Here is a 24,577-nt window from a genome sequence, read left to right as displayed (position 1 = left end):
TTGAGATGTGATTCAATTATCCGGACGATTCATTAATCCGGACGATTTCGTTGGGGACAGAGGCGTCCGGATAAACGAGGCGCCACTGTACTTGTATAAAACCCTCCCTAAAATGGTATCATATAAAGTGTTTTTTAGACTTGCATCTTCTCTTGTAGAAAAAATGATAATATAAAGCAATAATGATGGACACACACAATACATAATAAACAGCACAGAGTCCCATGTCTGTGGTACTGACTGTCCCGACAGCTGGGAGATTTACCTCCCTTGAGGAACCTTTACGGTGACTTGGTTGTCTAGACAACAGCTTCTTCCTCTTTTCCTCCTGTTTTTGTTGACGAAGCTCTCGGAGTTTCTCCAGATCCTTGCTTCTCTGCATCTTCTGCCACCAATCCATATCTTTCTTATCTGAACTAATATCTGGAATGTCCTCCACTTCATTTGGAATGCTAATAATATGATCAGATCCATACAATTCTAACAAATAAATCAACACAGCCTCTTCATCAAACTCGGGATCTTGGTTGCCCTGGGACTTGTGACACTTTGAGCAGGCAGATTTGGGGGGAAAAGGGACTTTTGGGTGTTTAGGGTCCTCCGAGGCATCACCATGGAGCCTCTTATTGACCTTGTTGTGTGACCTCCACAGCCATAGGACAAGCTCTTTAGGTGAGGTCACCTCAGTGTCGATGGTTGCTGCCATCTTTGTGAAATGTCTGCTGCAGAACACACAGCCAAAGAAATGCTTCATATAACCTCCTATAGCTATGAGAACATCCTTGTACAGGAACTTAGCACCTACAACATATTTCTGTTGATTATTTTCCTTTCTTATGAATTAATTCTATTTCACAGCTATAACACAGGATATATTTTTTTTACATTGAAAAACAAAACTTGCAAAAATTAAAATAGCTTGTCAATTAATGAAAATATAAAATATTCAAAAATTTACCTTTTTTGAATTATTATTCAAAGTAAAGACTGCCACACTCATTTTCGGACTAGAAATGTGTATTTTATATATTGGGTACATCATGTATTGCCCTTTGAGTAAATTCTATAGTATTATGAACTCACTGTCTTTTCCGTACAGGTAAGAATTGACCGTCAGTGTGTGAAAGAGAGTCCACATGCCGCATGGGTATCCACGGAAATAAGTCTGACTCCCTTGACAGGAAACCCAGAGGACTGACTCTGGCAGAAAAGAATCAACAGTCTACAAAAAGAAGAGCAGAAAAAATTCAACTAAAAGCAGTTATCATGGGACTTGTTTCCCCTGCATACAGAAAAAAACTACCTTTAAAATTTTTTGTACATGGTTTTAGAAATATATTTTGCTATAAAAGAAAGAGCACTTTTTCTTCTCAGCGAACACATGCTTACTGAATTTTAAGGGAAACAATCAACAATCAAGTCATTTCAAATACATGTATTGCCGAAAAAAAACCCACACAACTCTTTGGTGCATTATATATATGTAACAGAAGTTTGCCATTGGCAAAGCCTTTGAACAGAATGACCTACCTGTAAGGATTCAATCATGTGTGACCAGTGATAGCTAGTTATGTCTGGTACCCCATCCAGCCAGCTGGACAGCTTCCTCAGAAAACTACTCACCTCCTCCCGTCCAGGAAAATACTAAAAATAGCAAACTTGTACAATTTCACTTCAAACAACTAGCTTCTTTTTTTTTTTTTTTTTCATAAAACCTACCTTGTGTTACAAAAAGAATGGAAGGATATATTAAAGTATTCTTAGAAATTTAGACTAGTTTAAAGATACATTATAAAATGAAAAGAATTGCATCATTTCCTTATAAAAGTTTCTTTAAATCATTTTTCAATTCTCTGAACCAGTATGAACCACACAAAGAACAACATTCCTCAGCTAAAAATATTGCCTACTTTAGCAAGAATGCGAACAAAATGCTGGAGAGCTTTTAGATCCTCCCCTTGAATGTCTTTATGGATGGCCACCTCATGCCTCAAACAATAGGTCAAAGCAGACTCCAAGTCCTGCATGTGGACAGCATACCTGAAGTGATATCAAAATCATTGTTTATATCTGTTTTGATGCTTCCTTACTAAACTTCTTGCAGTCATTATATTGGCTATATATATGTAGGACTCCAAAGTGTGATGGGACTCCAAAGTCCGATGGTCATGCCAAAGTCCAATAATCTGCGCCAAACCCTGATGGTTTAACACGCCAAGATCTAAAATAATACAAAATAAATTTTTTATGCGAGGATTAACCTTAATCTCTCAGAGAGGTTAGTCCAGAGAGGTGCAAGACTAACCCTAATTGGTTGAAAGGTGTGTAAAAACTATAAACTAGATATCTTGGGTGAATGCGAGACCAACCTTAATAAGTTGAATAGTGTGCAAGGACTAACCCTTAATCTCTCGGGTTTATGCGAAGCTATCCTATAATCAGTCCAAAAGTGTGCAAGGACTAACCCTGATCAGCTGAGTGGTAAGCGAGGACTAACCCTAATATCTCTGTTGGGTGCAAGCAATAAGCAAAATCAGTGAAACTGTATGCGAGGACGAATACTAAATTGATGGCTTTTGAATGCAGGACAACGGCGTCAAGGACTGATGTCGGAATACTGTGAAATCATAAATGTTGATTGTTTCTCCGCACCAATGGACTTTAGCGCAGCGCGTCTCATGGGAAACGAGCCATCGGACTTTGGTGTGACCATCGGACTTTGGCGTCCGTACCGACATCAAACCATCGTGGTTCAGCGCAGACCATCAGACTTTGGCGAGACCAGCAGCCTTTGGCGTGACCATCGGACTTTGGAGTCTTACATATATATATAGATATATATATATATATATATATATAAACTAACTTTTCAGGGTTTTTTTCTTTAATAGCCATGTCTTGGACACTTTTTTTCTGATTCTGGGGTTGAAGAACATCAACTTCCTGTTGCAGATGCTCAGAGTCTGGCAAAGGCAGTGGTTGTTGGTTTCTACCACCTAGTTTCTCTGTGGAGACAAGGGCTGTCAATGCACTCACAAAGGATGCTCTGTCAGTATAACCTCTGAAAACAAGAGATAGACACCATCCATAGTATAGCATATGAAACTGTAAAAAGAATGCTAAATTTAGTTTGCTTATGTATTCAATATAAAGTATCTTGCAATGTACAAATTGTACATGTCTATTGATTACTATGTGATCAAGTTCTTTATTGTCAAATCATTTTAATTTGGGGTAGGGGTGGGAGGGTGTCAATGTTCTTTGGCAATCAAGAAACCCATGCTCATTGGTCCCCCATGAACAATGATGCTTCCACAATATATAATTACTTTATCAAAATCACATGAGAGCACTTTTATTTGTCTTGTCAATCAAATATTTAAACATGAATATTTCACTGATGTTCTTGTTGCTTCTCATATATTTTTTTTTATCAACCATTACCATCTGTAAATCAACTGTTAGTGACCTGAAACTTGAGTGTATCACTGAATCACTAGGCAACTTAGTCCTGCACTTGCAAGTATCAATAGCATTTGAATGTAAAATAAAAATAACAACAACCTTCATTCAATTAAAGATATATATCTAAAAAATAAATAAATAAAGATATAATATTCATCATTCATAACTTAATATGAAGATTTTGAATTAACATTTCTGTTAAATACAGACATAAAGAAAATGATCTTTTTTACCATCCTGAAAGCTCTTACTTTGCAATCTGCTTAAAACCATGTGGCTCAAATAAATACAGAGATGGAAATGTTGTGATGCCAAACTTTTTTGTGCTCTGGGCATCCATTCTAAGAACTAGAATGTTAGAATTCAGGCTGAGGTCCAATATAACCTACAACATAAAAATGTTTTAGTTAAGAATGAATATTGATAATCACAGGATAAGTATAACAGGAACTCAGTCCAAACAGGAAACAGAAAAAAAGATGAGTAAAAAAGGTCTGGATTATGACCCTTCATGTAAAATAGTGTACTTCAACTTATAAATATCATATCTTTTTAAGCAGATCTTGAACCAATTTAAGACACTGTTGTAAGACTTGCCACTACCAGAAAGAAACATAATATCTAATTTTGCTATAAATGAAGTAATATTGACAATAACAGGATAAAGAATAAAAGGAACTTATTCCAAACAGGAAACATGAAAAAAAGACTAGTAAAAACAGTGTGGCTATGACCCTTTATAAAATATGGGACAGAAATCAGTGTAAAAAAGATGTAGACAATATACATGCAACAAGAAACATCAAATGTAAATACATGTTTTATTAACAACAAACATCAAATGTAAATACTTGTTTTATTAACAACAAACATCAAATGTAAATACATGTTTTATTAACAACAAACATCAAATGTAAATACATGTTTTATTAACTTACTTGTCTCCCGAGATATGATTCCTCCTCCTCAAAGATGAGGGCTACAAGCTTGTGTTCTTGTCTTGCTGACTGCCAGATGTTTTCTATATGTCTGTATTTAAAAAAATATTTTGATGAAACTGGCCCACTGGATTGGGGAAGAAGACCAAAATGTAAAAAGTTAAAAAAAAAAAAAAAAAAACTTGCTTGAATAAAGCTATAATAAAATACCCCTGGCATATTAATTGAATTCCATGCAATAACTTTTAAACTGCCAAAAATACTTTGTCATTGGCTTCAGCAGGTAATTGGTTCATTGCTGTTGTCTCACCTAAGAGGTAACAGGTACGGACATCCTCTTGGTTTTCTGTTCACTATGGTGAGATTGGTCAGGTAATCAATCATCATTATCTCAATCTCTGATTGGTCAATGCTGTAATAGTCCAGACCCAGGTCCTCATGACCCGCCCCCGGAGGTATCAGCTGAAATGGTGTGGGGATTATTTTAAGTAGAGCGTTCAAATGTTTACAAAATAGACTTCAAAAATGCCCAGTCCTAGATTTAAAATTATAGTAGAAAATATAATAGGGACAAGACATGGTAGAAATTGTCACATTCAAGACATAAAAACAAAGTAAAATTGTGACAGCAAATGCTTTGAGACATTGTTTTATTGAAATTGTCATATCAAAGACACTGAGACATATAGACATTGTCACATCAAATACTACTGAACTTTGGTATCTTGAACATGGATATTTTTAATACCGTGGATATGCTGAAGTGATTTGAAAGTCCCAATTACTTTTTCTTTCAATATTTTATCCTAAATATCTAGAATTCTTGGTAGCTGCAGAACTTTAGCATTATGGTTTTATATTTTTATACCATGTTAAGGTCAAAGACTAAAATATACAGTATAAGTGGAAATTTAAGCGAGACACAAATTTAGCAATTTATCCCCAAAAGTCAGTACTGTATATACTCGCCTATAAGTCGGTTTTTTGGGAGTTAAATATTGGTCCAAAACTCTATGACCGACTTATAGGCGAGTCATAAAAAGATTGGTATTCTCTGGACTGTAAAATGTAGTATTTTATAAACATTTCCCACGATTATCATTGAACAAAGTCTGGATATATTATATCATCTATGTATTCTAAGTTTACACATAAAGTACAAGTATATACATATTTTATTACTATTTTTATCTTAAGTGTGCATTATATACTTTTTTTAATGATTTAAAATTAAATATTGGCGTCATTTCTAAAAATATTATTCGAAACCAGGTTAAAACATCAGAATATTGATTTGAAATTGTCAACTGATTCTGGCAAAAAGTTGTACCGACTTATACGCGGGTCAATGGCAAATTCCTCCAAATTAACCTAAAAAAATACAACCGACTTATAGGCGGACCGACTTATAGGCGAGTATGTACGGTATATATTTTTAGCGAGAAGTAATTTTAGCGATTTTATAATGTAAAGAGAAATAGCTATAACAACCGATACGGAATAAAATGTTAGTGATATTCAATTTTAGCGAGCTCAGAACCCTTGCTAATAATGCCAAAATTAAATCCTCGCTAAAATTTCTCCTTACATGGTAAAACAATAGTGCTACAGTTCTGCAGCTGACAAAACACCTTTATTCATCTAACAGACACACAAACATAGGTAACCAGAGATTACAGAGCTCACCTCAACGAATGTTGTCTTTAAGTAAGGCAAAGTCCCAAACTAATTATCTAGTAGTGTGCATCCCTAGATGTAACATTTACGCAATTTTGGTCCGATAGGGCTTGCAGTTACTTGGAAATGGACTTACCTAAAAACTTTAAACTAGTCACTCATCCAGAAAATGAAAGTTCTGGTTCTGATAGCCCTTATAGATTACTTTAACCTGGTCACTCATCTGGAAAATTCTGGTCAGATACAGCATCCGAAGCAAGCCTGGTAGTGTGCATCTTTAGATGTATCATCCATGCAAGTTTGGTCAACATAGGGCTTAAAGTTACTAGGAAATAAGACCTGCTCTAAAAACTTTAACCTGGTCACTCATCCAGAAAATTCCTATTCTGAACTATGATTATTTCATGAAAAGAAAACATATAATTGAAGATTACAAAGCTTACCTTGCTGAATGTTATCTATAAGTAAGGCAAATCTCACACCAATTTTTTTTGTGTTAGTGTGCATCCTTAGATCAATATCCAAGCAAGTTTGATTTAAGTAGGACTTACAGATACTTGGGAATGGACCAGCTCCAAAAACTTTAATCTGTTCACTCAACTGGAAAATGTAAGTCAGATCCAGCAAGTCTGGTAGTGTCCATCCCTAAATGCATCATCCAATCTAGAAAATGTAAGTCAGATCTAGCATCTGAAGCAGGTCGGAAAATGAACATTCCTAGATGCATCATCAATGCAACTTTGGTTGCATGAGCTAATATTAGCTGATCTGGAAAATGTTGGTTAGATCAAGCATCCAAAGAAAGTCTGGTAGTCTCCATCCCTAGATGCATCCTCTATGCTTGTTTGGTTCAGCAAGGGGTAATATTCACTTATCTGGAAAATGTAGGTCAGAACCAGCATCTGAAGCAGGTTCGGTAGTGTACATCCCTAGATGCATCATCCCCTCAAGTTCGGTATAAGGTTAATAGTTACTTGGGAATGGAACCTGCTCCAAAAATTATACCTGGTCACTCATCTGAACAGGAGGCCCAAGGGCCTTGGATCGCTCTTCTGATAAACTGTACAACCTATCACTTCTATTTGATGATTCTAATCCAAATAGTACCCAAAAAATATTAAATACAGCCCGGTCAGGGTGACCTACTTTTCAGTTGACTTACTCCGAAGACCCAAGATGCATCAACTGACAAAGTTTGATGATTCTAAGCCGATTAGTACCTGAAATATTTAATTATAGTCATATAAATTGAAAAGTAGGTCACAGTGACCTACTTTTCAGTCAATCTACTGCGAGGACCCGAGATGCATCAACTGACAAATTTTGATGATTCTTAGCCAAATAGTACCCGAAAATATTAAATACAGCCATAAATTTTCAAAAGTAGGTCAGGGTAACCTACTTTTCAGTCGACTTACTCCGAGGACCCAAGATGCATCAACTGACAAAGTTTGATGATTCTAAGCCGGTTAGTACCTTAAATTTAATTATAGTCATATACATTGAAAAGTAGGTCACAGTGACCTACTTTTCAGTCGACCTACTGCGAGGACCCAAGATGCATCAACTGACAAATTTTGATGATTCTTACCCAAATAGTACCCGAAAAATATTAAATACAGCCATAAAATTTCAAAAGTAGGTCAGGGTGACCTACTTTTCAGTCGACTTACTACGAAGACCCAAGATGCATCAACTGACAAAGTTTGATTAATCTAAGCCAATTAGTACCCAATATATTTAATTAAAGCCATAAATTTTCCAAAATAGTTCACGGTGACCTACTTTTTGATTGACTTACTCCGAAGACCCAAGATGCATCAACTGACAAAGTTTGATGATTCTAAGCCAATTAGTACTTGAAATATTTAATTATAGTCATATAAATTGAAAGGTACTTTTCAGTTGACCTACTGCGATGACCCAAGATGCATCAACTTACAAAGTTTTATGATCATAGGCCTTAAAATGTCCAAATTATGCCTCTAAAACACTTTGAAATTGAATTCCTGCCAAGTTCAAAAAGTAGATCACTGTGACCTACTTTTTAATACATATGTTTTATGGCCCCAAGATGCATCCTCTTGCAAGATTTCAGGATTCTAAACCTCTCAGTATTCGAATTATTGACCTTAATTGTTTTGTAAAAGATTAGCCATAAAATTCAAAAAGTAGGTCAAGGTGACCTACTTTTTAGTTGATGTACTTTGAGGACCCAAGATACATCAACTGACAAAGTTTGATGATCATAGGCCTTAAATTGTTCAAAATATGCCTCTAAATCATTTTGAAAAAAAATGGCTGCAAAACTTAAGAAGTAGGTCACCGTGACCTACTTTTAAGTCAACATGATATGAGGTCCTTAGATGCATCAACTGACAAGATTTGATGATCCTAGTCCTTATAGTAAGCAAAATATCAACATTTTAATAAAATGTAATTTTTGGTCAACTTTGAAGTGACCTTGAGACCACGCCCTTTGCCCCAGGGTGATGCCTTGAACAATTTTTAATCTACAACATATCCTCATCCTTTTGTGTAAGTTTGGTGATAATCTACCCAGTGGTTCTTGAGAAGAAGATTTTTTAGCAACCAGTACTTTTGTTTCTGTTTTACTAATTATCTCCCCTTGTTTAAGGGTCACAACCCTAGTTTTAGTACAAAAGGGAGCCCTTGGGCCAAGGATACCCTGTGACAAATTTGACAATAATTGGCCAAGGAGTTATTGAGTTATGGCCCATATTCTAAAAAGTTTACGCACACCGCACAAATGGCCATAGCATTAGCTCTTTGAGCCTTTAGCTCAGAAGAGCTAAAAATGTAGGTCAAATCAGCATCTGAAGCAAGTATGTTAGTGTGCATCCCTTGATGCACCATCCATATAAGTTTGGTATAAGGTAGGGTTTACATTACTTGTGAATGGACTTACAACAAAAATTTTAACCTGGTCACTCATCTGTAAAATGTAAGTCAGATCCAGCATCTGAAGCAAGTTTTGAAGTTTCCATCCCTAGATACATCATCCATGCAAGTTTGGTCCAGGTAGGGCTTTTTGTACTTTGAAATAGACTTGCTGTAAAAATTTTAACCTGGTCACTCATCTGGAAAATGTAGGTCAGATCTAGCATCCAAAGCAAGTCTGGTAGGGTCCATCCCTGGATACATCATCCATGCAAGTTTGGTGCAGGTAGGGCTTATAGTTTTTGGGGAATGGACTTGCTCCTTAAACTTTAACCTGGACATCGACGCCATCACTGGGTCTATGGCATAACCTCATCTCGACTTTGTCGAGGTGAGCTAAAAATGGGAATAACTAGAATTATCAGTACACTCCTATAATAAATGATTTGTTATATTTTCAGTTAAAATATTTTCATAAATTCTCTAAGCAGCTGTTGCTCTGATATAAAATATGGCACTTTGGTGTCATTTGGTCTGTATAAATCACTGAATTAAATTCAGGAAGTACCCCACAGACTGATAGAAACAGACAAATGTATTAACACACTTAGATAAATCTCTGATTTCAATAAAACGTGTTATCATAATCTATATTTGTAATGGTGTTTATCTATCAATAGAGTCTGTGTATAAAATATTGGTCTTGCACCATCACCACAAGTCTGAATTCATTTTTTTTATGAACATTTGAGCAAAACCAGCTGAAACAATTTTTATCACAGGATGAAAATATCTCAGATAGACAGAATATGATCCTACCTAGGGCCACCATTGAACTTTTCACTGTTTCAGTTGACAGTCCCATAAGCATATAAATATATCATACAGAAAATAACCAGATTGACTTGAATTGATGTGTACTTTCCCTGATATTTGATAACAACATATAGTCTTCTTTATCAAGTTAAATTTCATGAGTTCTAGAATTTCATTTCTCATATTGCTTATAAAATTTCAAGAGATACTCAGAGGAAATTATTCCAAGCTAAGCTTTATACTGCAAAAAGAGGTTTCTCTGCAAATTTTAAGGTCAAAACACATTTGTATGACAGACAGATTAAAAATTTCAAAATTCTAGAATATTTCTTCAAAAACTAACACTCTTATAAACTAAGAAGATGGGTGAACATGACGAGCGAAAAGCCTATAGTGTGACAAACATGAAGGTGAAAATTAAATCTCAATTATATCAAAATTTTCCTTGATACTTCATCTGACATTAAAATATACTTTATGTAAAATCTCTACAATTTACAAAAATCTCACAAAGATTGAAATTATTTGCTTATGAAATATTGTACACACACTAAAGAGGGCAAAAAGAGTCATTTTCTCATACTATAACACTATTTTTCGATATGAGTGGGTCTTCGCTCCATTTTTTTGAAAGTTAATCCTCGAAGTTTGCATAAAAATATACATTTTTTGGTTTCCTAAAATATGGAGCAAAGACCCACTATACCTTTAAAATACACTTTTATGACACAAAATTCGCATCTTTCCGAGAAATACTTGAAGTCCATTAAGTCAAGGGTCATATCACAAACATGTTTTAAATACCGATATTCATCAGATCTTGTGTAGTCTAGTGGTTAGCGTGCTAGTCTCGAGAGGAAATGATACTCGGGATTTTTATTGCTAGGGTTCGAACCCCCATGAATATCACATTATTTTTTTTAATAAAAGAATAAATTTTCCGAGAAAATTTTCCTCAGAAAAGTTTTGTTTATCATAATTTCATACATTTCAATAATGAGAACTTTACTCTAAATACTGAATTCACAGACTGAATATGATTTTTATATATTTGAAGCTATAGGCTTTCTGCACGCTATGTTTGCCCATCTCCTTTTTAAAACATTTCTTTTTTTTAAAGAAAAGATGTACTGAATTACCTGAGTTGCCTTACTTAAAGACAACATTCATTGAGGTGAGCTCTGTAATCTCTGATTACCTATGTTTTATTTGATCGATGCCAACAAACTTCCAATTGATTATTGATAAAAAACCAAAATAAAAAACAAACGGCTGGGACACTTTCTAAGGGATGGAAGGGTATGATAATCTAAAGATTAATTTTACCTGGCCTAATGCATTATTTTACAAATCAACATGTAATAAAGAGAATGAGGAGTAAACCTGATAAGAGTACTACATGTAAGTAAAACATGAAAAAAGAAGAATGTTCCATAAAAATCTTTTTCATAGATCTGGGTGTACATTTACTATCCTCTTGCCAAAGGCTTTGGGATAGAAAATACACAACCTGTTGGATAAAAAAAATCATAATAATCTCATCAGAGATGGGAAGCCTGTTTTTGTATGTTTTTCTCTTATGTTCACCTCACAGTTAATCAATATTTTTTTAAAATATTTTCTTTTACCTTCAGAGTTGTGAGGCCCTTCACCTTAGAGTGTGTTCTTAAAGCCTGTTTCTTTTCTCTTACCTTCAGAGTTGGGAAGCCCTTCACCTTAAAATGAGTACATACAGCCTGGTTTTTTTCTCTTACCTTCAGAGTTGGGAAGCCCTTCACCTTAGAGTGTGTTCCTAAAGCCCGTTTTTTTTTCTTACCTTCAGAGTTGGGAAGCCCTTCACCTTAGAGTGAGTACATATAGCCTGTTTTTTTTCTCTTACCTTCAGAGTTGGGAAGCCCTTCACCTTAAAGTGAGTACAAATAGCCTGTTTTTTTTTCTCTTACCTTCAGAGTTGGGAAGCCCTTCACCTTAAAGTGAGTACAAATAGCCTGTTTTTTTTTCTCTTACCTTCAGAGTTGGGAAGCCCTTCACCTTAAAGTGAGTACATATAGCCTGTTTTTTTTTTCTTACCTTCAGAGTTGGGAAGCCCTTCACCTTAGAGTGTGTTCTTAAGCCTGTTTTTTTCTCTCTTACCTTCAGAGTTGGGAAGCCCTTCACCTTAGAGTGAGTACATATAGCCTGTTTTTTTCTCTCTTACCTTCGGAGTTGGGAAGCCCTTCACCTTAAAGTGAGTACATATAGCCTGTTTTTTTTCTCTTACCTTCAGAGTTGGGAAGCCCTTCACCTTAGAGTGTGTTCTTAAGCCTGTTTTTTTCTCTCTTACCTTCAGAGTTGGGAAGCCCTTCACCTTAGAGTGAGTACATATAGCCTGTTTTTTTCTCTCTTACCTTCACAGTTGGGAAGCCCTTCACCTTAAAGTGAGTACATATAGCCTGTTTTTTTTTCTCTTACCTTCAGAGTTGGGAAGCCCTTCACCTCATAGTGAGTACAAATAGCCTGGTTTTTAACATCTGAGCAATCAATGGCTGCTACGCCAATAGCTCCCTTCCATCCTTTAAATAAAAACTAATATTTCATTGGGTCTACATTAATAAACATTCTGGCAAAGAAAAATATCAAATATAATCTGGAAAATAGTTTTGCAAGGCCTGGAATTTAATCTGAAAGTATAGAAATGTTTATTTCTTATAGAGAACAAAATATGAAAGGAGTCAAATTTAGCCGCTTTTTGACATAGAAATCAAAACATCTCACTATAATTCTTTTACTACATCTCCAACAAAACAGTTCCCACAATCTTTGTCAATATCCCTCTTAGGCCTGAAAATGAGACATTCAAAATTTTGCCTATTTATACATGTACATGTACTACCATTTAAGGTGGCATGACAAGGCAAAATTTTCAATGGCCCAGGAGATCCAACAACAATGGTTGTGGTATGTCATTTTCTGTAGCAGTAATAAAAAATGTGCCAAGAACCTTTTGAGATGACAGGTTAAATATAAACACTTTTATAATTGGGAGGATCTGTAGCTCTCTGGTTGTCCATCCCATTTTTTTTTGACCAGGCAAGCTAGAGATGTACAGCTGCCAGGGATACAACAAACAGCATACAGAACATTTCTGTAAGTACATGTATCTTTACATGGTTCTAGTGAAGTTTATCGTCTCATTTATTAGATGCACTGGGTTTGTGATGAATCCTCATTCAGACAGTGTCATTATATCAATTTTTAAAATGTTTCCAATGCCCCACATTTTAAGAATTGCATTTCCTTTTTTTTGAACAAGCATTCTTGCCCTACCGGCAAGTGTAATCTGGTTCTAGTTAAAAATTGAAAATGCCATAATTCAGCCAAAAATCGATGAAGCCAAACAAAATGCAAACTTGATCTGTAACTCGATCAAGATAAAGTAACACACCAAAAATCAGCTCAATATCTGCAAGCGTTTAGAAAAAAATGCGGAAAACCATTAGAAATTGAAAATGCCATAATTCTGTCAAATATCATTGAAGCAGGATGAAATGCAAACTTGATCTGTAACTCATCATACACTCAAATATAAACAAGAGACCCAAGGGCCTTAACGGTCACCTGAGTATTATACAACAATTTAGAAGTTAAATATACTGATAGATGAAGCTTTGTTGCCCTAAAGCAAGAGAAGTAGGAAGATCAGGATCAACAAAATAATTAGTTTAGTATAATTCAGTATCAACTCATAACTTAAGTTCTAATCTGTCCCCCACTTAACACTATCACCATGCAGACTATTAACAAACTATTAGTGCTTCTGTACTATTTTTAAACCCATATTAAGACCTCTAGCATTGACCTCTCTTATGGTCTTTGAAGAACTTTTAATAAAATAAGTTATTTTTGTCTCATTTTTATTTATCTATTACTTACAGGTCTGCCTGATTATTAAAACTAAGAAAGTACTTTTTGAATGATACGATAAACATTCTTGCTTAATTATCTTATTCTATTAACCTTTCAAATACAGTATTTAAAGTGATTAATTATCAAAGGTGAATGGAAAAGGGGAATAACTTCTCTCAGTAGAATACAAATTAATAGAGCCCTGTCCAGGACCAGAATGCTTAGACGAATGGTCCAGATGTTCAAAAATCTGGTAGAAATATGCTTACTTATATCATTTAAACTTTTACTCAGTTTGCTTCCGATATGCCCAGAAGCAGAGAAGAATTTCACAGGTACAATGCATTTTCACTACAGATTCAACAAAGCCTTACCTTAACACCAGAACCCAAGATCAAAGGTCAAGAAATTTACAAATTTGGAAGAGTTACCCTCATCATCATAACTATGGACTTCAATGAATTAACACTTTTCCACTATATTATCAAAGCCCCCCCCCCCCCCCTCGTTATGCCAGAACCCCTGACCCTAGGACCACAAGATTTAAAAATTCTGTTTGAAGCTCCAATTTTCATCATAGCCAAGCAATTTATTTATCAGCTCAACATTAAGGAGCAGACAGGATTAACTAATAGAATTAATGCATTTTCACTATATAATCAATAGAGCCCCCCTCCCCCCCCCTCCTCAAGAACCCCAAAAACTGAGGCCATATATTTAAAAATTTTGGAAGAGGCATCCTTGCCTATCATAATCATGCACTTAGTTTGTTTAAATAATCTCCAGTAGCAAAGAAGAAGATTTTCATAGAATCAATGCATTTTCACTATATAATCAATAGAGCCCCGCCCTAACACCAGAACCCCTGACCCTGGGGCCATGAAATTCACAATTTTTAAAAAGGCATCCTTATGCATCATAACCATGCACTTAGTTTGTTTAAATAATCTCCAGTAGCAGAGAAGAAGATTTTCAAAGAATCAATGCATTTTCACAATATAATCAATAGAGCCCAGCCCTAACACCAGTGGACATTTTCACAAACACTCTTACGACATATTTTTATCCTAAGTGAAAACTTATGATAAAAATCGTTTTCACAAAAAGTCTTAAGAAATTTGTAAGTGCAAAATCTGTCGTAACTTTACGAGAGCCCCAACCCTCTCTTAAGTATTTTAAAATCGATTTTATTATAAAAATATAACCGCAAAAACCAAAATACATGTTAAATTGAACTTTTTAAAGCAACTTCCAATAACATTTTATATTTTTTTCACAATCATTGTCGAAAAATCAAATGAAATACACTACAAAATATTTACGTTATAAGTTTCACTTAAGATTTTCGTATGACCTACTTTTACGTCAGACTTGTGATTGTGACGTCAGATTTTAAACTTTCTTGCTTCACAAACGCTTGCATTCGCAATAATGTTTGTTATGCTGACAAATGTTGAAAACTTAGTTTTATTTTTATTTTGACGCACTTATTTAAGGATTATAAAGCATATTGAAGTCGTTGCTAGGGATGAAATCTGTCGTAAGTAAAATCTTAAGTTCAATCTGCTACGAATGCGTTCGTGAAACGCACTTAAGATTTGTTGTAAGAGATTCTTAAGTTAAAATCTTACGCAAAAAACTTAAGATTTTTTGTGAAAAGGGCTACAGAACCCCAGACCCTGGGGCCATGAAATTCACAATTTTTGAAAAGGCTTCCTTATACATCATAACCATGCACTTAGTTTGTTTAAATAATACCCAGGAGCAGAGAAGATTTTCAAAGAATTAATGCATTTTCACTATATAATCAATAGAGCCCCATCCTAACATCAGAACCCCTGACCCAGGGGCCATGGCTTTCACAATTCTGGAAGGGGCCCAACTCCTCATCATAACTATGTACTTAGTTTACACCTTAATGCCCAGGAGCAGAGGAGAAGATTTTCAAAGAATTAATGCATTTTCACTATATAGTCAATAGAGCTCCGCCCTAACGCCAGAACCCCTGACCCTGGGGCCATGAAATTCACAATTTTGGAAGAGGCACTCTTGCTCATCATAACTATGTACTTAGTTACTTTATTTAATACCCAGGAGTAGAGAAGAAGATTTTCAAAGAAATAATGCACTTTCACTATATGATCTATATAGCCCCACCCTGGGGCCATGAATTTCACAATTTTGGAAGAGGCACTCTTGCTCATCATAACTATGTACTTAGTTACTTTATTTAATACCCAGGAGCAGAGAAGAAGATTTTCAAAGAATTAATGCTTTTTCACTATATAATCTATAAAGCCCCGCCCTAACACCAGAACCCCTGACCCTGGGGCCATGACATTCACAATTCTTGAAAAGGCACTTTTGCTCATCATAACTCTCAACTTAGTTACTTTATTTAATACCCAGGAGCAGAGAAGAAGATTTTCAAAGAATAAATGCATTTTCATTATATAATCAATAGAGCCCCCCCCCCCCCCCCTAACACCAGAACCCCTGACCCTGGGGCCATGAATTTCAAAATTTAGGAAGAGACACTCTTGCTCTTCATAACTATGTACTTAGTCACCTTATTTAATACCCAGGAACAGAGAAGAAGATTTTCAAAGAAATAATGCACTTTCACTATATGATCTATATAACCCCACCCTGGGGCCAGAACCCCTGACCCTGGGGCCATGAATTTCACAATTTTGGAAGAGGCACTCTTGCTCATCATAACTATGTACTTAGTTACTTTATTTAATACCTAGGAGCAGAGAAGAAGATTTTCAAAGAATTAATGCATTTTCACTATATAATCTATAGAGCCCCGCCCTAACACCAGAACCCCTGACCCTGGGGCCATGAAATTCACAATTCTTGAAAAGGCACTTTTGCTCATCATAACTATGTACTTAGTTACTTTATTTAATACCCAGGAGCAGAGAAGAAGATTTTCAAAGAATTAATGCTTTTTCACTATATAATCTATAAAGCCCCGCCCTAACACCAGAACCCCTGACCCTGGGGCCATGACATTCACAATTCTTGAAAAGGCAATTTTTCTAATCATAACTCTCAACTTAGTTACTTTATTTAATACCCAGGAGCAGAGAAGAAGATTTTCAAAGAATAAATGCATTTTCACTATATAATCTATAGAGCCCCGCCCTATCACCAGAACCCCTGACCCTGGGGCCATGAATTTCACAATTTTGGAAGAGGCACTCTTGCTCTTCATAACTATGTACTTAGTTACCTTATTTAATACCCAGGAACAGAGAAGAAGATTTTCAAAGAAATAATGCACTTTCACTATATGATCTATATAGCCCCACCCTTGGGCCAGAACCCCTGACCCTGGGGCCATGAATTTCACAATTTTGGAAGAGGCACTCTTGCTCATCATAATTATGTACTTACTTACTTTATTTAATACCCAGGAGCAGAGAAAAAGATTTTCAAAGAATTAATGCATTTTCACTATATGATCTATGTAGCCCCACCTTGAGGCCAGAACCCCTGACCCTGGGGCCATGAATTTCACAATTTTGGAAGAGGCAGCTGGTTTTGACAATGCAGTATGCTGATCAATACTAACAGATTTACCTTTAGGGGCACCTGCTTCAAACCAGAAGATATATTGTATCTGTTTTGACTTCATAAAACCTGATTCACTATAGATAAGTACGTCATGAGAAAGGACAGATGGCTACTATTCATCTTTACAGCCTTTCACTACCTACACTAGTTAGAACTGATAATTTATCATTCCTGCTGTAACATTTAATGCCTCTGTGATTCAAAAAAGTGTGTATTTTTCAGTGCAGTCAAGACACACTGACCAAAAAGCTTAATAAATTAGAGATATAAACATCTAAAGATGTCTATATATGTTTGTTTACTCTATGAAGGATATATTTTTTAACACTATCCTTAAAAAATCATTAAAAAAAACACATTAAGCAATGTGACAATTCTTCATTATCTCTGATTTGAGACAAATAATTGATATTTGTGCACAAAATAAATAAAGTGACAGATGTATTTAGATGGAAGTGTGTTTTTTTTGTGTTATTTTCCTGTTAGTGTAATCTTAATATAATCTTAACATCTGTATTAGTATACAATGCATGTTTGTCTTGAATGAAGTGATATGCACTCAAGAAAAACCACAAAATTGATACCAAGCATAAAACATTTCATTGTACTGATAAAGTCATTAATATTAAGAAAACTGACAAAGTCAAACAGGGCTTTACAGCAGAATGCATATTTGAAAAATCTTGAGCTTTTGATCATGACCTTTGAAAATGGACATTAAAATTTTACCCTATTTTTTAATTGCATAAAAAATAAAATCATTGAAATATACTGTGAAGTCACCAATTTTCTTACTGGCGGTTGGGGGTGGGGTGTTGGTAGGGAGGGTGGGTGGGCGGTAATTATCGTTTTGTTTTTGTGGTATGAAGAGACCCATGAATTCATGCCCATGATGCCCTCTGTGAAGTGCTAAAATTGGACTATACTCTTCATCAATCATGAAATCAAATGCCCATGAACTAATATTTTTTTCCTCAAAACCACAAAAATTTGACCCTGTGAAAATAATTGATTTTACAGTAGTTTCGTGTTTGTGCAATATAAGTGTGTGTTCCGGGAGAAAAAAATTAACTTAATTTGATAAAAATCTATAATAATTTACTTATATACAGAAAAAAAGCTTTTAAGTTGATTTATTTAATGTTGGGAAAGACATTTAATCTCATGACTGATCATCACTAATTATATTCAATTTCATTCATTGACATCATATGTTGGTATAAAGTCAAGAAACAATCTATTTCAAACAACACATCAATCATTTATACTTATTAGCATGTAAAGTGTAATTTAGAGTCATTCAGTCAATTTTCCTTCCTTATAAATTTATTTACTAGATAGTTACAGATATAATTCAAAGATTTGAGGTCTCTTGGAGTTATCATTTTTTTTGCGGTCAGAACCATAAGTGATCATAAAAGATTAATGAGTTCATTATATTATCTAATTATTGATAAACAACTGATTATGAAAATCAATTGATTTTAAATGAATTTATCTTCAAAATTTTTCCATGAACCTAAATTAAATATTTTTTTGGTTCTGAAAATAATGAAGCATCAAGTAATTAAAAGGTGAAAAGTTTTGTCAATCAACCTTACTAAACAATAAAATGCTTTCTTTGGTTGTTAGTACGGGAATTAATGTCGCAGCTGTTGCAGAAAAAATACATAACCCACGTAAGCAGGTTATGTGATTTTTTTTCTGCAATAGCTGCGACGTTAATCCCGTTCTAACAAACAAAGAAAGACATTTTATTGTTTATATTTATATCCCTATAAAAAACATTCAAAGTAAATCAAATATGTTAAATATTGTATTATAGATATGTATGTCATCGTATGCATAATTGACGGAACAGCCATTGCTTAAGAAATCTATGCAGGTGGCTTGCTTAGTGTTGTTTACGGAATGATTAACGGCAACGTTTTTTATAAGAAATAAAGGAAATAATATTCAGTGGATGTAAATATGTCCTTTTACTCTCAATGATCAAAACACTTGTCAATTGACATGTTTGCCTTGACCATTGATCAAGTGCGGAAAATCATATTGCAATATACTGCAATATTTACCTTGAATATTGCAATAAATTGTATTAATTATTATGAATAAATTTGACTAGAAACTTTGAATTGCTATCAAGTATCAAGTTCAAAGACTAGTTGAGTTTATCTTTAATCATAAGGATTAAGCATACTTGATTGTGATAGAATTCGGCCAAGCCGAACCAAGCCGGGTAAACCCCGGTGCACTCTTAGAATCAAGTGAACAGGCTCATGTAAAGTAATAGAAATATTATATTTCTATCGTAAAACATTATCTAGCATAGAAAAGGACTACACTTTTTGCAAATATGTTCATTTCACAAGCGTACCTAGATCAAAAGCTTCACGTCTTAAAACAAACAACTTTCAACACTACTATCCCAAAGGACGCCATGTTGAAGCCGCCCAAGCCTATCAAATTTTTCCGGCTCAGTCGGCTCACCCGGCATCAGTGGCCATTTATAATTGTAAAATGTACTGGACTATTAAAAACTGGTACTACATCCCAACCATTGTACTGATTCCACCTCAGATTTTAGAACCACAGCATATGTGCTGTAAAAATGATTTTTTATACATTTTTCTAATCAAATTTATTTTAAAGTGAGATTATCAAAATTACAACCGTGAATAAAAAGTTTTCTCTCTCTTTCTCTCTCTCTGAAAGCTGACAAAGTAGTAAGCACAGACCACAGCATTGGTCCATGTTTTTCAAACATTTGTTTTTTATGAGATTAAAATGCCCATGGAAATTACAAGTTATTTCAGCAGTTTCTACAAGTAGAAGCTAGGTTTTTACATATTTTTATAAGTTTCGTGAAATACCGGTATTTGATTTTCATATTGTAATATATAATCCCCGTGGGTCATACCGCAATATACCAATAATATTGTACATCCCTGATCAAGTGACACCAATATAAAGTCTTCTTCAATCCATTCCATATCAGTTATATATATATAATAAGGACAACTACTTAGTAAATAGGGGTGGAACAATGCACAGGTCTTGCAATACAATACATATCTCAATACATGCAATATGATACATGTATCTCGATATTATGATAAATTAGAAAACTTAATAAACTTAGTATTTTATTTGTCTTCTTGGCAATAAATCCACAAAATTTATATCAAATCACAAGTGTTTTATAAGTGCTACTCTTTCATTTTCAATTTTTTAATAGGTTGTTTGTGTATCGTTTCGTATGGATTTTTCAATGCATGTATCGTTAACCCTATCTTACCAGAAAATATTGGTATGTATCAGTGTATCAGTATATCGTTGCACCTCTATTAGTAAGTAAGTCAGTGAAAGACATATACAAGTTTTTTAAATAACATATCCAAAGAAGATATCTTATTCTTGAACTTTGACTGACTCTTGTAGGTGTCTTCCTCTAATACACCTCCACCCCACCCCATAAAACAAACACTGAAGTGGAGGGACAGACTGAAAGATGGATGGACATGGCTTTTACCATAGTTACATTCACACTTCATGTGTGAATTCTGTAAACGTCCAGATCAAACTCGATGTATTTTACGCATGACCCCAACTTGGATGTCATTTTTGAAACTGACATTCCACTAGGGGTGAAACGATACACCTCCTTCACGGTTCGATAAGTATTGTATAATTTTGTCTCGGTTCGGTTATTTTCGATACGATACATTTTGATAGAAGGAAACAAATTCAACATTGTTTTATGCTTTCTTTTTCTAAATCTTGTCACATATTTTACGAATTTTATTTGCAAATTGACTAGAAGAAATTGATTAAAATTATTTGACTGTCAAAAATTATTTTACAAGCTATCAGTCATCAAAATTTTATGTTTTCTATACTTATTTATACTGAGTAACGTGTTTTACCTTATGGCAAACCAGACTGAATAACGATCCCGACCGAAAAATGAACCGAACCGAAAATTAGAGATTTTGCACCGTGTATCAAACCGAGAAAAAATACCGCGGTGAATCGATACCGCGGTGAACCGTTTCACTCCTACATTCCACAGAGGGTCATTTGATTCTTTATTCTGACTATAGATCGTTCCATATTCATGTTTAAAACAAGGTTTTTCATGTCCATTGACTGACAATTCAACTTTGAAATCAAACATGATTATATATCAGTACCTGAGTACTATCTTCATTACTTGAACATCAATTTTAAGCACACACCTACCTTTAGTGTCTGCGGCGACCTTTTTATAAGTTGGCGCAAAGTGAATACAATGTCCACACCAGGAGTTGTAGAACTCAACATTCCAAGCAAAATGTGAGCCCAATATTGTTTGGTAGAATGTGGCATTGTCTAAACCGATCACGTCATCTGTGGAGTTGTACAACAAGGCTAAAGATGGCGAAATCAGACAGATAAGTGTATATATGGAGAAACAAAACATTGAAGTTGACATATTGCAGCCTTCATACTGCGTCACAACAGCTGATAATGGTCACATTACGAGAAACACGTCGCCAGATTGAGAATATGAGTTCTCACTGTTGAGTCTGTTCTGTCTACCGACAAACCATCTGTTCACTTTTCTCGCCTCCGCAGTTAAGAGAGCGAATTAAGAAAACTGTTAACTCGAACAACACAGTATTCGTAGAAATTAAAGAGGCTGGGGGGTCGTGGCCATTTTTAGACTATATTGATCTCCTTTAGAAGAAGAGCTCCATATGAAGATATAGAAAAGGATCAAATTTTAAAACTAAAATTTTAAATTTTTCTTTGCCAAATGATAGTTGACAGCTTAAGATATCATATTTAAAAAATTAAGTTAAATCTGGTGGTTAATTTGTGGTTAATTTGTTGACCCCCCCCCCCCAGCCTCCTTAAGCAGAACTGGCCAGAAGTAGATCACTGAGATTTTGGTATATTTCTACAAAAGAAGAATAATTTTTAAATTGGTTATGAAAAGATATTTTTAAATGCTAATTTTTTATTTAAAAGATGCGTTTAGGATAAGTGAAATAAGGAATACATGTACAAATGCAGGAGCTCCCCTATCGTCACTATCTTGGGAGTAACGTGACCATATCCTGCTGATTATACAAGGAGTACTGGAACTGCCTTGGAGTAACGTCGCTCCTGACTTTACAAGCACTGCCTTTGCGTAACGTCACCAAGTGCCCATGACTACAAGAGGAACTGTCTTGGAGTAACGTCGACAGATCCTTCTGATTTTTTTTTTTTACAAGAAGCATCGCCTTGGTGTAAAATATTGATAGCTCAAAATTCCACTGACTTTATCAGGAACACTGTCTTAGGAAAATTCCACTTAATGCCGTTGACTTTACCAAAAAGCATTGTTTTGCAGAAATGTTGCTTAATGCCACTGACTTTACAACAATTATTGTCTTGGAGTTAAACAGTTAAAAGTATGCTGACAAATGGCGCAGACTTTACGAGAAGAACTGTCTTGCAGACACTTGAATGTCACTGACTTAATTTATCAGAAGACTGCTTTGGAAGTGTCGCTAAATGCGGCTGATTTCATCAGAGACACACTCTCGGACGACATCACCAAAATGCCACCGACTTAACGAGAACATCGTCTGGGATAATGGCACAAAATACCGCTTACTTTACAAGAGACACTGCCTTAGACAAATGTCGCTTTATACCATTGACTTCACCAAACACCACGCGACTCTTTGACGAATGTTGCAATACACCACTGACTTTACCAGAAGAAATGTTTTGGACAATGACTCGGACTTTACAAAAAGCACCTTCGTGGGCAAATGTCGCCAAATGCTACTGACATTACCAAAATCACATTGAAAAATATCGCTCCATGCCGCTGACTTACCGAAAGCCAACAAATGTCGCGAAATTCTGCTATCTTTTTAACAAATATCGCCAAATGCCGCTTACTTTACAAAATTCACCAGACCGTCTTTACAAAAAGTATTTTATTGAGAAAAATGTTTACAAATTCCATTGAATTTATCAAAAAGTAAAGTCTTGGACAAATATCGCCAAATGCTGTTGATTTTATCAGAAGCACTGTCTGAGATGAATGTTACTGAATGCAGCTGACTTTTGAGGTTGTATTCTATATAAAATAGTAAGCGGTGTACAACGATCCCATCCACCCATATCTTGTGAGTTTTTTAATTCTTGATATGATGAAATGGTGAATATAACGAACAGTGATTAAAAAAAATACAAATCTTTGAACAGGGCATAAACAAGGACAGCCGGAAATTCCAGAGATGGGATCAGGTACCTAGGAGGAGTAAGTATCCCTTGTCGACCGGTTACACCCGTCGTGATTCAGGTAGACGAAATATTCCGTAGTCAAATTTAGTATAAAATCAAAGGCCTAACAATTGGTAATATATGTAAGTCAAAATACGACCCAATGATATATTTCCTAACAAAGTAATTATAACGAAAAAATAATTTACGAAATGCTGACTTTAAATGAGGTTGTTAAAATCCCTGTAACATCAACTTATTTGTCAGTAGCCCGCCTCAGTCTAAACATTGATCACTCAGAGCATGATTTTGAGTATCGAATAAGTTGGGAGACATAAACACTGTATGCAGGTGACAGTGGACATAAACAAGTATCCCTTAATAACATAAATAATGAAAGTTGACAAGAAAAAGTTTGATTGTTATTTGGTACTTATCATCCATAGTCAGTAAAACAACCAAATATAAGTCAGATATAGCAGACTCTGTGGTGTCTTTTTATTTCGATATCACTGTTATATATCGAGCTGAATTTAAATGGAAGTACATTGTATCTATTGTGAACTGATAAAACGTTACATCTGAATATTAAGTTAAAGGCCAAAGCAGGTGTTTTCATCTCATTTAGAATTTTTGAATAAATTCTGCTTCAATGGAGTATAAAAACAGGTCAGCTAAAAAGGATCATAATTAATGCCCATTAAAAGTCCAAAAAGTTTATTGGAAGACCTGGTATCCAAAGACTACAAAGATGTTGTCGATGAGTAACTCCAGCATCCCTTCAATATCCCTTCAGATCGAGTACATGTACTTGTGTGCAAAATCAGAGCGATTTTAAACAAAGTAACTTTGCTGATGACCACCAATCACAAGGTATGTAAATTTCCGAGTTCCATTTTTATTGAAGAAGGCAGTTGTCTATGATATCAAAAAGACTAGCTTTTAATTCATTGTGAGGAATGGTTGTATAAAGTGTAGAAAAATGATAAGTTTTGATGTTACTAACTTTTGAAAAAAAAATTGTGATTTTGATTTTTTAAAAG

General features: G+C 34.9%; 1 protein-coding gene across 1 annotated transcript; it reads right to left on the bottom strand.

Moving 5' to 3' along the window:
* Positions 1-93: 93 nt before the first annotated feature.
* On the bottom strand, positions 94-21,824 carry LOC133179499 (sulfhydryl oxidase 1-like). The gene is made up of 10 exons (XM_061314253.1): positions 21,510-21,824; positions 12,249-12,349; positions 4,714-4,865; positions 4,404-4,494; positions 3,717-3,850; positions 2,867-3,061; positions 1,911-2,040; positions 1,531-1,644; positions 1,084-1,222; positions 94-801 (listed from the first exon to the last, which is right to left on the bottom strand). Exons 1-10 carry the CDS (start codon positions 21,739-21,741, stop codon positions 119-121), a joined length of 1,971 nt encoding a protein of 656 aa, XP_061170237.1. The 5' UTR covers positions 21,742-21,824; the 3' UTR covers positions 94-118.
* Between the last annotated feature and the right edge of the window lie 2,753 nt (positions 21,825-24,577).

Source organism: Saccostrea echinata, unplaced genomic scaffold (genome assembly GCF_033153115.1).
Source record: "Saccostrea echinata isolate AGI-Se365-2 ecotype Australia unplaced genomic scaffold, CSIRO_AGI_Sech_v1 ptg000004l, whole genome shotgun sequence".
Lineage (NCBI taxonomy): Eukaryota > Metazoa > Mollusca > Bivalvia > Ostreida > Ostreidae > Saccostrea > Saccostrea echinata.
This window is presented reverse-complemented; position numbering and strand designations above follow the sequence as displayed.

Excerpts from the sequence above, each read along its gene's own strand:
- LOC133179499 (XM_061314253.1), bottom strand. The coding sequence starts at position 21,741 with ATGTCAACTTCAATGTTTTGTTTCTCCATATATACACTTATCTGTCTG. Across the intron at positions 4,866-12,248 it reads AGGGCTTCCCAACTCTGAAG|CTGATACCTCCGGGGGCGGG; the intron begins GTAAGAGAAAAA and ends ACACCATTTCAG. Across the intron at positions 2,041-2,866 it reads AAAGAAAAAAACCCTGAAAA|GTATGCTGTCCACATGCAGG; the intron begins GTTAGTTTATAT and ends ATATCACTTCAG.